Source organism: Aspergillus viridinutans, assembly GCF_018404265.1.
Source record: "Aspergillus viridinutans IFM 47045 DNA, scaffold_3, whole genome shotgun sequence".
Taxonomy (NCBI): domain Eukaryota; kingdom Fungi; phylum Ascomycota; class Eurotiomycetes; order Eurotiales; family Aspergillaceae; genus Aspergillus; species Aspergillus viridinutans.
In genome coordinates this window covers 1,920,330-1,936,627 of record NW_025091219.1, presented here as the reverse complement: position 1 = coordinate 1,936,627, position 16,298 = coordinate 1,920,330, and the positions used below count along the sequence as shown (strand labels likewise).

At 51.7% G+C, this 16,298-nt stretch overlaps 6 protein-coding genes across 6 annotated transcripts; 5 read left to right on the top strand and 1 right to left on the bottom strand.

Annotated features, from left to right (window-relative positions):
* Positions 1 to 649: 649 nt before the first annotated feature.
* Positions 650 to 2,165, top strand: Aspvir_005623 (alpha/beta hydrolase; the record flags this gene model as incomplete). The annotated part of the gene is made up of 2 exons (XM_043268836.1): positions 650 to 1,143; positions 1,196 to 2,165. 2 exons carry the CDS (start codon positions 650 to 652, stop codon positions 2,163 to 2,165), a joined length of 1,464 nt encoding a protein of 487 aa, XP_043124771.1.
* A 640-nt stretch (positions 2,166 to 2,805) lies between these two features.
* Aspvir_005622 (CsbD family protein) lies at positions 2,806 to 3,279 on the top strand (the record flags this gene model as incomplete). Its single annotated transcript, XM_043268835.1, has 2 exons — positions 2,806 to 3,010; positions 3,062 to 3,279. 2 exons carry the CDS (start codon positions 2,806 to 2,808, stop codon positions 3,277 to 3,279), a joined length of 423 nt encoding a protein of 140 aa, XP_043124770.1.
* A 261-nt stretch (positions 3,280 to 3,540) lies between these two features.
* On the bottom strand, positions 3,541 to 4,527 carry Aspvir_005621 (putative FHA domain protein SNIP1; the record flags this gene model as incomplete). Its single annotated transcript, XM_043268834.1, has 1 exon — positions 3,541 to 4,527. The coding sequence occupies one exon, from the start codon at positions 4,525 to 4,527 to the stop codon at positions 3,541 to 3,543; it is 987 nt and encodes a 328-aa protein (XP_043124769.1).
* A 252-nt stretch (positions 4,528 to 4,779) lies between these two features.
* Aspvir_005620 (J domain-containing protein) lies at positions 4,780 to 5,715 on the top strand (the record flags this gene model as incomplete). The annotated part of the gene is made up of 1 exon (XM_043268833.1): positions 4,780 to 5,715. The coding sequence occupies one exon, from the start codon at positions 4,780 to 4,782 to the stop codon at positions 5,713 to 5,715; it is 936 nt and encodes a 311-aa protein (XP_043124768.1).
* A 1,011-nt stretch (positions 5,716 to 6,726) lies between these two features.
* Aspvir_005619 (sugar O-acetyltransferase) lies at positions 6,727 to 7,498 on the top strand (the record flags this gene model as incomplete). The annotated part of the gene is made up of 2 exons (XM_043268832.1): positions 6,727 to 7,064; positions 7,135 to 7,498. 2 exons carry the CDS (start codon positions 6,727 to 6,729, stop codon positions 7,496 to 7,498), a joined length of 702 nt encoding a protein of 233 aa, XP_043124767.1.
* Positions 7,499 to 10,396: 2,898 nt separating this feature from the next.
* Aspvir_005618 (LipA and NB-ARC domain protein) lies at positions 10,397 to 15,288 on the top strand (the record flags this gene model as incomplete). The annotated part of the gene is made up of 4 exons (XM_043268831.1): positions 10,397 to 10,705; positions 10,759 to 11,392; positions 11,448 to 11,492; positions 11,939 to 15,288. The coding sequence occupies 4 exons, from the start codon at positions 10,397 to 10,399 to the stop codon at positions 15,286 to 15,288; spliced, it is 4,338 nt and encodes a 1,445-aa protein (XP_043124766.1).
* Positions 15,289 to 16,298: the final 1,010 nt, after the last annotated feature.

Below are 16,298 nucleotides of genomic sequence, written 5' to 3'. Positions count from 1 at the left end.
TGATTTTATATGGTTTCTGGAGTTGATGGTCGGTTTGTACCATGGAACAGCGGTTGGCGAACGGCGATAAGATTTTGTACCTGGAGACATCTTGCTTGGTTCTTCGACTATCTTAATACCATCTATGATTGTGCTTGTCTGACAATCTTTTATACATACTTCATCTTTTATGGGGAATTAGGTTGGCCTAGGCGGGAATGATGAAATGGTGAACGCCAGCGATCAAGGCTGACCCAGGATCACACGTAGCACGGTCAAGCTCACCATCTACTATATCATATATCTTGGATGTCCATACGGCAGACAACCTAGGGACTTCCACTTCTTCGATAAAATGGCAATTTCCGTGCTCCCAATTTACCACAAAAAAGCCATGCGCAATGACGGCGTCTTCTCCAGAGTCTCCACTGTTCATAAAATCATAAAACAGGCGAACCGAGGCATTCCAGTGTCCCCGCATGCCTGCATTTCCTTGGAATTTGAGATCCTGATCGACCCCTAGCATGCATCATTTCGCTTCGTGCTCATCCGTTTCCTGTAAATAAAATTGGCGTTTTCGTTCATTATTCAAGCAACACATCGCTCTTGTTTGTACTTAAAGGCCCCAGCGATTGTTTGTAAGAGTTAGCGCCATCGTGGATCAGTCGCGATGAGCAATCTCGCTAACCCCGTCACTCTTTTGAAGGAGATCCTGGTGAGGACTCCACTCATTTTGAAGACGGTCCTTCTACATGCAGTCCATATGTCCCCGGGCTCTGGGAAACAAGATCTTCGCACCGAGTTGACCGTCGCCATCATCCGCTCGTTTATCAACTTCAGGCTTCCCGTCGGCAAGCAGCAAAAGGGCAGTATGCGCGACCCGGGCATCAAGGGTCCCATGTGGGTGTCCAAGGTCACGCTGCCTCAGCCGGAGAATGATGTCCAGGATGCAGTCATCAAAGCGATTGAGGAGTTGAAGTCCGGGGATGAGACGTATGATATTCCCGGAGTCGGACCTGTCGAAGCCGAATGGACGGGGTATCGCAAGGGCGTGGACAAGAACGCGCCACAGCCTGATATCTCGGAAGAGGAGAAGTACAAGAAGTTGCGCAGTGACTCAGATGCGGATATGGTCATTTTGTACTTCCACGGAGGAGCGTATTTGTATGTTGCGGTCGTTCCGTCAAGCAGGAGTGCATACTGATCGTTTTGGCAGCCTCATGGATCCCTGTACACACCGGGTTCCCGTATCCCAGCTCTCCAAGCACACTGGGGCTCCCGTTCTCTCGGTGCGATACCGTCTGGCGCCCCAGCATCCCTTCCCGGCGGCGCTGGTCGACGCCTTCGTCGCATATCTGTCGCTGCTCGCGCCGCCCCCGGGCTCGCTGCATGACCCCGTGCCAGCCAACAAGATCATCCTGGCTGGCGATTCCGCCGGAGGCAACCTATCGCTAGCTTTACTTCAGACCCTTCTGACGCTTCGCCGCGTCTCCCCCACCGTACGCTTCCACGGCCAGGACATACGCATCGAGCTCCCCGCAGGCGTCGCGACAAACTCCCCCTGGTGCGACATCACAAGGTCCATGCCATCCGTGTTCCACAATGCGCGCTACGACTACCTCGACCCACCCAGCCAGACGCCGGACACGAAATACGTCCCGCTCCCCATCCCCGAAGACGAGATCTGGCCCTGCAGTCCTCCCCGCGGCGACTTCTTCGTCAACGCCAACGCTATCCTGCACCCGCTCGTCTCTCCGCTCGCCTCCCGCGGTGAGATCTGGAAAGACGCCCCGCCTGTCTTCATTTCTCTCGGCGAGGAAGCCCTGGCAGATGAGGATCTGCTTCTCGCGCGCAAGCTGCACCGTGCTGGTGTGCCTGTGGTCGTGGAACAGTTCGAGGGTATGCCGCATTGTTTCGGGTTCTTTATGATGGGCACGCCGGCGGGTCAGCGGTTCTCCAAAGGCATGGGAGGCTTCTGCCGTGATGCGGTGGCAGGCCGCGTCAGAAGCTCGGGGAATCTGACGTATATCGGGTTCAAGTTGCGATCGACGAAGGAGATCCCCCTGGAGAAGGCCGTGGCCTTGAGTGATGAGGAGGTGGATCGGCTACTGCACAGGACGGCGAACTGGCGGCTGGAAGGTGAGAAGGAACTTCAGCGGCAGGTGACGGAAAGGGCAAAACTGTAGTCTGGTCTGCAGAGTGGTGCCGTCTTGTTGTATATATCTGACTTATACCCCTGTATATCCTGATTCTAGTTCACTTACGATTAACACGTTACGAATTCTGCATTTGCTACTAAGTCTATCTTCGTACCTATTGTACCCGCTTGTGAATCAATGGTAACAGGTTTCCACAACTTGACTGTGGTGCTAAGTTCGTTATTCCCCTGAGAGCTTCTCTCACCAATTTATCCTTGATATACCAGGTATTGACTTCTGGGAGCTCTATGATACACTCGGAGCTCGCTACATAGATGACATACAGGTTGGAATCTCAGATGGATGCCTTAGGCACTTGTAAACATGATAGGTCTGGAGATCCTTGATCGCAGCTCCGCTAAACCGGATCCGGCAAGCAACTGATGGGGTGTCGACGTAATGGAGAGTAAAGCTCAACAGCTGTCCATGATGACGTCGTTCAACCTCCAAGAATGGCCCGGAAAAGGGTATATAAACCAGGAGGCAAAAGTCTTCGAAACACATTCTAAGTGGTCCTTCTACGCTCAGAAACATTACGTTCATCAAATCCATCAATATCACCTTAATTGCCGCATCTCAAACCACCTTCCGAATCTGATACACTATACAACCAGCACTACAATACAAAATGTCTTCTCTCGCACGCTTCGCTCCCCTGACTGCTCGGGTCGCTGCTGTTCGCACGACCGCTCCTGCCTTCACTGCTGCCGGCAGCAGATTCATCTCCTCGACACCCAAGAACGAGAAGGGTCCTGTGGAGGCAACCAAGGAGACTTTGAAGAAGGCGGACAGAGTTATCTCCGATAATCTCGTGAAGGGTATCAACAAGGGTGGTATGTGTTTGTCACTCCTAAGGGACCATGATGTATGCTGATGGGATGCAGAACAAGCGACTGAGAAGGTCAAGCAGACGGTGGGAAGCACAACTGAGGAAGCCAAGTACAAGGCGGAAGGAATGAAGGAGGAGATGAAGGGCGAGGCCTCGGAAAAAGCAGGCAAGACCAAGGGTAAGGCCGAGGAGACTCTTGGCGAGGCCAAGGGTAAAGCTAAGGAGGTATATGGTGAGGCCAAGGGCAAGGCAAAGGAGATGGGTAACGTGTGAGGCGCAGCTGACACTGCCTCGGCGGAATGAAGAATCAAAACAAGGATAGAAGCCAAGGGCCAAGTTGATGATTAACTGACGCATGGATGGTTTCCTTTTTCACCGATCTCATGATGTTTAATAGCATATTCCATGACAAAGCACAATGACCACGTTGTTATGATTCATGTTCCCTGCTGAGCCTCGACCCTCTTGTCATCGCGAGTAGGTCTTCGAACCTCGTACGAACCTGAATGAGATAACATCACATCGGACTGTCGATCAATCTGGCTGAGGTAGCATGAGAACATATTCTCTCGAGCTCAAGCCAAACTTGAGAACATCCTTGTCTCGCAACTCAACGTAGCGCCCGGCTGGGATCGTATCTCCATTCACATGGGAGCCATTGGCGCTCTCCAGGTCAATGAGGCACGGTTTGACCTTTCCAATTCGATCTCCGAATTCGTTCCTCTTCTCGACGAATCGGAATTGAATGGCCGCATGCTGCTTGGAGCAGCTAGGGTGATCCAGCGGGAAATCGGCCACAAGGCGCTCCCTTCCGATCAACCAGCAGCTGCGCTCGGCCAGCTCGACTACCTCAAGTAAATCTTCCCCTTTAAACACGTAGAGTCGCCAAGGTTCTTTCGCAGGAGGCTTGCGCGCTTCCGGGGGCTCATGGTACTTGAGAACGACCGTACCTCCACCGACATTGACAGTATTGGTTTCAGCAGCCAAGCGACCGGTGTTTCCAAAATTGGGTTTCTGTTTTTCTGGCGGCGGTGCCGATGATTCCCCTCTCCGCGCAACTTCTGATGATGTATATGCGTCGTTTTGAGAAGGTAGGGGAGCCTTGGATCGGGGAAGAGTCCGCGACTCTGGGCTTCGTGAGCGTCCAGCCGGCGAGCGAGAACGGGACCGACTTCGATGTTTTCGGGAAGATCTCCCTCGATCGTCGTGCGAGTCTCGGTCGCGGTGACGGCGGTGACCACGTTCTTCAGATGGGTACCTTCGACGTCTGCGGTGGTCATCCGATTCTTCTCGTCTTTCTCTGCGGTCTCGTCGATCACGGTTATCTAGTTGGCGGGCATCTCTCCCCGTCGGGCTGCGCGGAGACCGTCTTCGAGAGCTATCTCTTCGAGAACTTCGATCATCATCGCGGCGTCGTTCTCGGGTGTGCCGTCGTCCATCATTGTGTCTKTCTGAAAGGGAGGGTTCAGAAGGCGACCGGCGCCGTCTTTTCTCACGGTAGTCATTTCGTGATTCAGTCATGACCAGTTGGGCTGTCGAAACTAGGGATCACTCGATAGAGCAATCCAGAAAAGTTGTTGTACCCGACAGATGAAGAAAGTAAGAAGATGGGTCCCAGCACGTGACCCTATGTTGGCGGATCGGGGAAGATTGAGTGAGCATCGTCATTCGATCACCTCACAGAGGCCTTGAACAGAGGGTTTATCACTGCATCATTATCTATCTTTACGGGGGAGCATGCTGTGTTCTCTCCCTTGAAACCATGCGGCCGCCATGCTCAAGAGACCTAATGCCCTTTGCTACGGTGGTCTCCAACTGCTGATTCCTTCATCCTCTTCCTCCCCGCCACCCGCCTCACACTCGGCCAAACGCCGACCATGGTGCTTTCCATCCTACAGACTATACGCAACTGCACACGATATTTATGACAAGGGTCTTTCATGGCCGACCTCTTCGTGCTTCACGCCCTATGATGTGTTCAAGCAGGACCGAGGCGCTCCATACTCGAAGAGCCGCTTCTACGACTTGGTGAAGATCTACCATCCGGACCGACCGTGCAATGATCACCCGCTCTGTAGACATCTCACACCTGAGGTGCGACTTCAGCGGTATCGTCTTGTCGTAGCAGCTCATGAGATTTTATCAGATCCAACAAAACGAGCAGCCTACGATCAATTCGGTACTGGCTGGAGTCTCCATCCTTCGCCAGGTCCCCAGACACAGTGCTCTTGGTCCAGGACAGCATCGGGTGACTATCACCCTATATACGCCAATGCGACATGGGAAGACTGGGAGAAATGGCATAACCGCCATCAGCCGAAACAGCAACAAATTGTCGACCATCGGACCTTTGTGACGTTCATATTTCTTCTAGTCCTTTTCGGAAGCGCTGTGCAAGCCTCCTGGATTGGCCAGCTGAGTACCGGGTATGAGGAAAGGCTTCGGGAGATCAACGAGGAGTCGATGCGATTACTCACCGGACGAAGGGAGGCTACCGTGAAGCAAATGGGATCATCCCAGGCTAGGGTAGAGCATTTTCTGATACGGAGAGACCCGTCGGGATCAGGGTTGAAGGAGGAAGAACAAGCAGTATACGAAAAGGTTCTCCATTCACATAAGAAGACACCCGATGCCACTTTGAAAATCGAGAATCCGGTCCCTTCGCACTCTCAATCTGATGGTACCCAGAAACTGGTCAAGGATTTCTGATGAGTTGCCTGTTGCAAGTGTTCAGTGCCTGGTGCGACTGCACCGCACGGGGCAATCTCAGCTATGCAAGACTGAAAAGTCTATTTGCAGTATACGTTGTCCTGGCAGCTTCCTCTGCTCTATATAAGCATTATTGAATGACAATTTCCACTTTCCACTGACAGATCTTGATGCATAAGCAGCTCATTAAGTTTGAGATTTAACCCGTCAACCCTCTAGGTCAGCGCTCTGAAAGCAAAGGCGGCAAGTTCGTGAGCTGGTGTCGAAAATGTGCTTGCAAGGGGAGAGATTGTAATGTTTGATGCCTTTGACCGGGCTCGAGCAGATCCATAAACATTCTACTGTTGCAGAGCTGGTGTGATTCGCATTTGGTGCATTAGTTAGCAGGGAACAAGACCCTGGATAGCACGTAGTCTCACCAGTTCAATAAGAGGCGTATTCAATACCCTAATTGCTAAGCATATGTTTTTGCTTGAAAGTATATTTTACAGGCTTCTCAGGCATAGGAGGGCAACACCAGCTCATCAGTGAGATTGAAATCTGGTTCATGGTAAGATGATGTCTGCCTTCTTCGTCTTACTTCCTTTGCCAGAAATACACAATTCATTCCAATGTACAATTTAACCACCTGCATCATGGCAGCAGTAGTAGAGCAGTCTTGACTCTTGAGTGCTTGTACCTCTAGTGGAGCTTGGAATGTCCCCACTGGGCAGTTGAAGATATTACTCTAAAAGGCAATTTGCCCAGCATACTTTACTAGGCCCGCCCTGTCTTCCGCGAATCATCACCACCAACGTATTCTACGCCGGCGAATCACCGGACAATCGCACCATTCACGCCATACAACAGCACTATATCAATCAGTGCTGATCACGACTTCCAAATACCTAACAAGCTAGCTAGTTGTCTTCAGAAGCCACCGTCTCCACCTCAGGTATATTAACCAGCGCCCACCTCATACATCATAAAAACCACCGCAAACCAAACCTGCAAGACACCACCAGCACGACAATGGCAGCCGCCGAAAAGCGCCCCGAGATCATCGCTCTCGCGCGCGAACTCAAAGATATTCCCATGTGCGAGGAATACGAGCGCATGGTCTCCGGCATGATGTACAACCCCAACACCCCCAAACTGCTCGAGGCGCGGCACCGGTGTCGCGGGCTAGCAACCGACTACAACAACCTGGACACGAAAACGGTGGCGTACGATCAGATCGCCGAGAAGAGGCTCGAGCTGCTCCGGCGTGTGGTCGGCAGGGTGGGCGACGGCACGTTTATCGAGCCGCCGTTCATGCCGGACTACGGATGTAACATCATCATCGGCAGAGATTGTTTCGCCAATTGGAAGTATGTCGTGTCCATGTCCATGTCCTGCGATTTGTACTGGTTGGATACGCTGGATTGACTGACGGATCAGTCTCTCTGTGCTGGACACCAGCCTCGTCGTCATTGGAGACCGGGTCCAGATAGGAACGAACGTCAGCATCGTCACCGCCGGCCACGACACGAGTATCCTGTCGCGGCGCAAGTATGTGGAATTCGGCCATCCGGTTTTTATCGAGGATGACTGCTGGATTGGCGCGAATGTCGTTATTCTGCCTGGTGTCCGAATCGGACAGGGTTCGACGATTGGCGCGGGTTCCATCGTCACCAAGGATATTCCGCCCTTCTCCGTAGCAATGGGGAGTCCATGCCGGGTCAAAAGGAAAATTCCCTCGGCGGAGGAGGAAGAGCAGGATGAGACGAATCCATTTAGGGCTCTGGTGCGCGAGCATCAGTAGTGCTTGATAGCTACACTCTGGAGCTACCCTTGCAGCTCAGACGATTGCATCAGCGCTGCATGATAGAAAGCAATGGTTTTCCCCTGGTCGGTTTTTCACGCTCATAACGCGAATTCGGACGTTAGGCCTTATTCATCGAAAATGTACGTCTGCTACGCGAAAGTGGTCGTCTAGGCATATGACGATATGTGGCAGCCTGAGGCCATCCCTATAAAGGCATAAAACGTATTTCACCGATAAGGAATATCAACATGATACCAACAATTCATAATAGGAATAGACCAATGAGGCATAGGATACTAATCCCTCTAACTATCCCTACGGAGCTGCATGGACCTAAACCATCGTCGTCGGTGCTCTCCCCCTCCGACCCCTCCTCCTCAGTGATAGCTTCTTCTCCACGGACGGCTTCTATACTATCCGACCAAGTGGGGTTATGTAGCTATTGGATGCACCGCAGCAGAAGATATCGGAATGGAAGGGAAAGATGGAGAAGTGAAAAGTATAGGATTGTTTGCAGCCTGAGATTTAGGCGAAAAGAGATTGAGTAACTTAGCTTTGTCCTTACGGGGAAACAGTCTCCCTTTTATAGACAGATGCAGAAGGACTGGATGCGAGATGACGCAAACCCTTTCAGCTCTCATATCCATCTCAGCTGAAGTGAGATCCCTCTTGTGTATAGAGTACTTCGCGCAAATCCGAGCTTTGTTGGCCGAATCGAATTTACTTGCCCCTGGATCGCTTGGATTGATGGAACCTGGAGGAAGGGTGTAGCGATGAGCTTTTAGCCTGTAGAAAGCGCACTTTTCGCAGGTCTTCTTGGATCCAGTAGACTGTACTGCCCGGTTGGAGGTCAAGCCAGGCTCTGACTCGCGGCAGAGATCCGAATCTCATCCCGCAGGACTCGGGGCGAGCTGAATGATCGGCCTTCCATTGCCGCCCGGATAGAATCCTATTGAAGTTTGAACAACATCTGCACAAATTAAGCCCCGCCACTAAGTGGCTAGCGCGTGGGTATAGATTGAATCGGGCCATCCAGCGGCCCAGGATCTGAACAGCACGGAGTAGGTAGATAGTTGAGCACAGATATACCTAACCAAACTGTGGATCGACCCTTGATTCGGGGATCCACAGGACCACTACTTGAGTGTTGAAGTTGACACAGATGACAGATCTATACCCTACAATACATTGAAGACAACAGGTATCTCGGATGAATACGAAAGTACCTAGTTTAGCGCATCTTGGCTAGTTTTGAGGAGCAATCAGAGAGTGAGGGTTTGTCAAGGCAGTAATACCGGTCCCAGTGAGCAGGATTTTTATGCACACCTGCGAAAGACGCTGTTGGGGATATATAATGATAATCTGGACTTACCTGGCTCTTGTTATGGGGAGTCTAGAAGCTGATGAGTCAAGCAACCAAGGTCCTATAACCATGACTCATAACCGGTGTGCACAACTCTGTACCTCAAAAGTGTTGCCTACTGGGAAATAGAGCCCTGGGCAAAGAACCCTACCTACAAGGCAAAGAATGGGGCTGTGGGAATATGGGAGAGAGCCTCGGGCGGCCCCTGGGTCACAAAAGTACTGTACAGTGGACCTACCGTGGGTACTTAGAAGCTTATTCTCTATCATCTCACGGATTATCTTCTTCTTTTACCCACTACAACTAGATAGAAAGATATAGTGGTGTGCTCTAATACGACTTGCATTGCTGGAATCTGACTGGCGGATCTATGTCACGCAGGTACCCAGGTCCCAGGGCATGGTAGTTTAAGATCGATGCTACGTGGCTCGTTTCAGTTGTACACACCTCTTGTTTCCGTAGTACCTGACAGCTTCTGCAGGTAAGATATCGATTATACTGACACCAGATATACCTGGCAATAGTAAAGAGGATGGTGATAAACGTGATGGTGACACTAAGGTTCACTGAGGGTTTCCACATTGGCTCTGGCCCCTGCAGGTCATGGGAGAGAAGCCGGGCAGTGTCTGCAGCTCTCTTACTTGCTCCTCAGAATTGTCTCAGGAGTCAGGACTATTCAATAGCATTATCCGTACCATTAATATTATTTACTACTTTACCAGCGAGCCTCTATCTTGCCAACCCTATTATTCATAATGTATATCTATTCTCGTATGGTGTACTGCCTCCAGGTACTGCCTCAGGTGCTGTAGCTCCGCCTCCCGCGCGGGAACCAGGGTTCTTTGCCCCGGCGCCCCAGGGCACTTTTCTATAAATCCTGGGATTCTGGTAGGCAGCACTTTCTGCCTCGAGGGCAAAGGTAGATAGAAGTAAGGAAAGTACGGAGTTATTGATCAGAAAGCAAACGTCATTATTATTAGAAAAACCAGAATTGAATCCGAATTGACTCTCTTTAGGTAGGGTCTCCCATGACCTGCCCCAATCAGGACCGTCAGCCTGATCCTGTCCACGGGAACGGGCTGCAAATGTGACCAGCTAGGAACTGCCACCCGCAGGCACCAGGCTGTTTACTGCTTAGGTGCTCTACTAAGTACAGTAACTAGTCATTCTTCAAGGCTGGTCATCTTGCCCACAGTACCTTACCTATCATCTGGCCTAACCTTCAACCACCTATCACAAGAGCTTTGCGTACCTTCACAATCGTCGCGGCAACTATAACAGTTATTCATTCTATTTAAGATGGCTCTCCTCCCCTATCCTCTCCCCTCTCCCCTCTCCCCTGCCTGCTCCTCCATCTCCCCTCACTCGACTGTTTCCTCTCACTATGCCCATTTTTCATCTTCAGCTCAACATTAGCGAATCCMTTTAATCATCTTTTACACAATCAATGATCCCTGCGTAATCTTGCCATCGGAAACCGTCCCGCGTGATACGAGCTAGCTAGCTAGCTAGCTAGCCCACCTCTACGCATAATGACCGACTGGGCTGCCAAGGTCAAGACGATCGGTCTCACCCAGGTCTACTGCACCAAGGAAAAGCCGCTGGTCGATATCGTCTTCGTGCATGGACTCAACGGTCATCCGTACAATACCTGGTCGACAAAGGAACCCCCCGTTTTTTGGCCGGCGGATCTCCTTCCCAGCCTGCTCGAGCCTTGCAAGGTCCGGATCCTCACTTACGGCTATAACGCCAATGTTACTGCCTTTACCGACGGAGCATCGAAAGATCACATCCATCAGCATGCTGAAACCCTAGCCTCAACCCTTGCTGCCAATCGCAACGTAAGCTACATCTTTCTCCTCTACCTTGACCTCACTAAATTGCTGGTTTCTAGCTTCGCCAATGTCCGGATCGGCCCATCATCTTTGTGTGCCATTCACTGGGCGGTCTCGTCGTCAAACGGGCCCTGATCTACTGCAGGAGCGTTTCGAATGAAAAGATCGAGCACCTTCGGTCGATCTTCGTCTCAACGTACGGTATCCTTTTCCTGGGGACCCCACACAACGGCTCAGACGTCGCGAAATGGGGCGTGCTACTGCAGAACATCTGCAGCGCCGTGCTGCCAAAGAAGTTCATGGAGTCTTCCCCACAGCTCATCAAAGCACTGAGGACCAACAATGAGACCCTCCAGAACATCAACAGTCTTTTTGCCGACATCATGGGCCGTTTCCATCTCTATTTCTTCCACGAGACTCGATCCACCGACGTCAAGGGCACCCGTGAACTAATTGTGGATGAGAGCTCAGCTGCTCCTTACTTTGAAGGCGTCGAGCGGATGGGCATCGAGGCGGACCACAGCCATATGTGCAAGTTTGCAGATGAGGATGCCCCCGGTTTTGAGGCTGTAGCTGAAGCTTTGCTGCGGTATTCGCGCGATGCGCCCTTGACCATCTTTGATAGATGGGTTGAGGAAGAAAAGACCCGCTTGGTCATCCGGCAGACCAAAGCAAAAGAAATCTTCAACAACGGTATGTCCATGCATCATGTGCAAAGAGCTGTAGCCTTTACTCATTTTCGTTACAGAAAACATCAGCCCGTCATCCAGCATGCACAACGTTCAGACACCTGGTAGGAATCAACCCCTCCTTCTTTCACCTGGGCCATCTGGTTCTGTTACCCTGCGAGATTATGAGGTTGAGGAACCTGCAGACGCTTGATTTATGAATTGTTCGCTTCGCCATCAAAGCAATTTCTTTTTCCCCTTCTGAACTTATACTCATCCCCAGCATTGGAAGATCTTGAGCCCAAGAAACGCGCAGGCCCTTGGTTCCTCCATGCCATTTCCTGCCCCTGCTTCCAAGCAACAAGCGATGATTAGTCGGAAGGGTGAGGGAGAAGGAAATGCAAATGAATGAAAACAAGAAAAAAAAAAAATTCTGATTTACTCGATTGCTTTGCCCTGTTGACCTTACGGCACTTGAAATATTGCTTTTTTCCCCTGTATTATAGTTATTGCTGTGCCAAACAAGATAGTCTTCTCAGTCAGACCATTGCTGACTTTCTCTCTCTCTTAGAAAATTCCGCAAATCGACTTGCCTTGAAAGGAGGGGGTGGTGAATCCCCCGATCCCGGCCCATCCAATAGTACAACGCAGCTTGCCTTGTCACGATCATCGCTGAGGGAGCCGCTATTTGTGGTGCCAGCAGGCTTCCATCCCAATGCCACTTTCATTGGCATGACCAGAGAGCTGGATATCTTACACGCCCGGTTATACAGAGCTAAGAAGCGGGCTGAGCGCCTTGCAGCCGTCTTGATATGCGGGGGCCCTGGAGCCGGAAAGTCTCATCTGGCAAGACAATACGTGTGGACCCAGCGCGACTGCTACCCCGGCGGCATATTCTGGGTAGATGCGAAATCACGAGAGTCAACTAGCAAGTGCTTCTGGGACATCGCGCAGGCTGCGAGTTTAACGGACGAGCTTGAATTCGAGAGCCCGGACTTCAAAGCACCGCAGAAGTACGTAGAGGTGGTCCGCAACTGGTTCCAAGCTCGAGAGGAGTGGCTTCTCGTCTTCGATGGTCTCAGCTTTAATCAGGAAGACGACCTTAACCATTTCAGACAGTTTTTGCCTTTCAACAGACAATGCAGCATTATCTACACCTCGGTGGACCGAACACTGCGGAAGAAACAGCGCCTGTACGAGCCTTATTGCCTTCAAGTGCCCCCTCTGTCGGTCGAGGATGCGTGCAAGCTCTTGTTCAAGGATTTGGGAATCAAGAGACCCACCAAAGAGCAGGTCCGCAAGGCAACTGAACTGGTCATGCACTATGAGTGTCTGCCCCTGGCCATCCATGCGATCAGTCACCGCCTCAGTGCAACATCCAAGCCCATTGAAAGGTATCATATCAACTCGCATCTGACGGATGAAAAGCTTGCGGAGCCCTTCCTCAGTATCATGCACGACCTCTACCGGATGGGGCATTTTGAGGCCCTGAACCTGATCAATCTCCTCTCTTTCTTCGGACACCATGTGCCGCTTGGGCTCATCAACTTGGGCAAATCAGTTCTGGAGACCTGGAATGTCGAAATTCTCACAAGCAGTAGGCCCGGGGAGCGCGGGGATATCGACACTACTTTAGGAATATTAATTCGGTACGGTCTCATCGAGAGGACCTCTGATGCTTACGTTCTAAAGGATATCTCCCCTCAATCCGAGAAGGAACTGATATTCGACCCCAGAGCCGTGGTGCCCGAACTATCCGAATCGCAAACGGAGAGCAGTAGCCAGGAGGCCAGCTTCTCCGTCTATCAACATGCGGGCTCGATCGATGTCATTAAGATCCATAGCGTGGTTCAGGGATTCTGCCGCGACGAATTGAAAATCATGGATGAAGAGCAAAGGAAGCAGTCATCGAGGCTAGAGGCTCGACGAGGGTCCGGGGCTGGATCAGTCCATGAATCAGGGTCAGGCTCTGGAGTCGTCAAAGCCGAGGCCGGCTTCTACGAATCATGGCTCGTCGTGGCCATTCGCCTTCTCTGCAAGTCGTACGAGAACGCGAAAAAGCGCATGGAAGTGGTCGACGATTACGGCTTGGTGAAGGATTACCGAGAATATGAAACTCATGCATCCCGGTTGATCGAGAACTTCCCGAAACGGGCCTCGAAAGAGAAAATCGTTCAAGAGGCGCGTAACGAATTAAAGCAGCTCATGAGGAGCATCTCCAGCGAAATTGAACGCTTGTCGCCGCATTCTTCGCAAGACTCCATTCGCAAACACCGGTCCGTGTTTGATAGATCCAGCAGCTCTTCATCGTCCGTGCCGGATTCTGACGAGAGCCCGTCGAGGCAACTAACATGGGATCTCGGGGATGAATCGGCAAAAGTTGAGTCACCGAAGGAGCTGCCCGCTACGGCGCACCGTTTCAACCTGAGCCCCTTTCTCCCTCATATTTTTCGCGAATCGAGTAGCGAGCAGGAGGCCGAGAGAGCCAATCGGGACAAGATGGAAGCGTCTTCGCTCTCGCAGATGAGCCAGGCTACGGAAAAGCCATTGATTGCTTCAAGCCCGCCACGGGACGATCAAGGGTGGCAGGTGGTAGAGAAGCCGCAGAAACCTAAGCCTGGGAAGGAGAGACAGCCGAAACAGCGCCCAAAGTTTCCAACCCACATACATGGCTCCAAACCGGCAGCTCCTGTGCTCAAGATATTCCCTGTTGAAGGGAGGAGCGCGTCAAGCAGTAGCATGGAGAAAGGCCGCAGTAGTTCTTCCGTCTCTGCCACGGAAGCACTGACATCAGTGCAGAGTGCCAGCCCTCGCCGATCCGAGGAAGATCTGCCTGCTGGTCAGGCAAACCGAACTTGGGCTGCCGTGGTCGCCAAAGCCAAGCGCGCCGCAGAGGCACGAGGAGCTCCTTCGTTATCGCCGAAACAGCGGCCCTCGTCGTCACCTGGGGAGGCGAAGGGCCTGAATTCACCCGTCCCAAAGCCGTTGGAAAGCAAATCTTCGGGTGAAACGCTGGGAACCGATATGACACAGCTACGCTTCCAGGAAGACCGATTGAGCCGATCCACGCACAGTGAGCCAGGCCCAGAACTACTCACACAGCAGCTGCACGCACTGGACCTGGGAACTGCACCGGATTCACGCTACCACTACCGTCAATTATCCACGTCAATGACAGCGGCACCGTTAAAGGACATGTCGGCCAGTACGCCGTCGATTTTGGCGTTTCCGCCACAGCCGCTCCCGTACGAGAATGACATCGAAATCACGGTTTCACGACGCTTGAATGCGAGCAACATGCCGCCACCGCCGCCTGTCAGTCAGTCGGCCGCCACTTTCGGCCCAATCGCCCCCTTCCAAGCCACGCACCATTCAATCACACACCCATCTGCCATCATGCCGGGTGCCTCACCGCCAGTTTCGATCATCACTGATGGAATCGGAAACACTGGTTACACATCCGACCCACCTCCCGCTTTGGAGCCATTGTCACGAGGGCCTTCGGGACAGTCTTACCAGTCCTGGTCACCGGAACAAGAGCCAGAGCCCATGCGCCTTCCGCCTCGGCTCGTCCCCTTGCCCTCCAACTCGGTGGTGTACATGCCCCAACAACAGACGCTCTCTGGAGCTGGCGGCTGGATCAGTGATGCGCAGCAACCAGCAAGCCTGGGAAGTGTCGGCTCACCCGAAGATCTAGGGATTCTGCACTTCGGGGCCCATCGAGTCGATGTGCGGGACGCTCGGCAGAGGCTCGAAGTGGGTGGGCGCTATCAGGTCTCCGGCGCCGCGTGGCAATTATATCACTCAAATAGATCGGGACCTCTCATCCGTCAGAGTCAGGATGCGTTGACCGGTGCAGCCACACAGGGAACATACGTTCGACGACCCCGAAGTGGCAGCTCCCCAGTTCACCCTGAGTAAAAGATTAATTTTTAATTTGTCAGTCACTGGGATGATGAGAAATGAGGTGAGAAGGAGAAGCAGGAGAAAAAGAAAAGAAAGAAAGCATCAGGCAGGTACTGATGCAAAATGCATATGAGCACAGGTTGGAGTTATGCACCGTCAGCATTCACTTTCATATTAGCATTGTCATTCAAAATTTTGATCACTTTGATCAATGTTCATGCATATAAGACGGGAGATAGAGCGGCATAGTGAACAGGCGTTTATTGTTCCCTTGGGCTCCTATACCTGCTTTCCTTTTTCGATGTTTGGCATATCCTTGTGATGGACGAGACTTCGAGCATCTCACGGTAATAGTCATAGTGAGAGAATAAATGGACACCTTGGTTAACATGAGTCCAAGGGTTGATGTTATTACGACTTTCAAGGGCAAAGCCCAACGCTGGTCAAAAGACCAGAAAAGAAACCTTTGGCCTGAAAATAAGCCATTTCCTGCCTAAGATGATTCTATCCTAGAAGCTATGGATCCCAATGCTAGGCAGTGCAAGACTAACACTCACTGAGCATCAAGAGCCTGCACTGTTCCTGGCCAGACACACCGTCCTGTCTTAGCCGATAAAAAGGGCTGATAGATTGGCATAGTACATGGTACGATTTCCATTCGGAGCCACACGCAGACATGTCATCAGACAGCGAGGGCTATGCTTCCATCTCACCTGCCAACTCCGACTTGAGGAATGATTGTTTGAAAGCAATTGACTGACTCTTTCATGGTCTGAGTTGTCGAAATTGTTCCGCAATGGGCAGTGGGTATACCCAGCGACAACACTTCTCCCTTGAGTTCGAAAAGATCTACGAATCTATGCAGTTTAAGATACTTCCATTTGAGGAAGTTAGGTCAGCTCCTCAAACGTCTCCTCCATTTGACCAGGACGGTATGCCTCATGCGGCACTGGTCCAACATGTCATAGCTGTACATATCGGGTCCATGTCATAGGCACTCGAAAGATTTCACTGATCAATGTGAG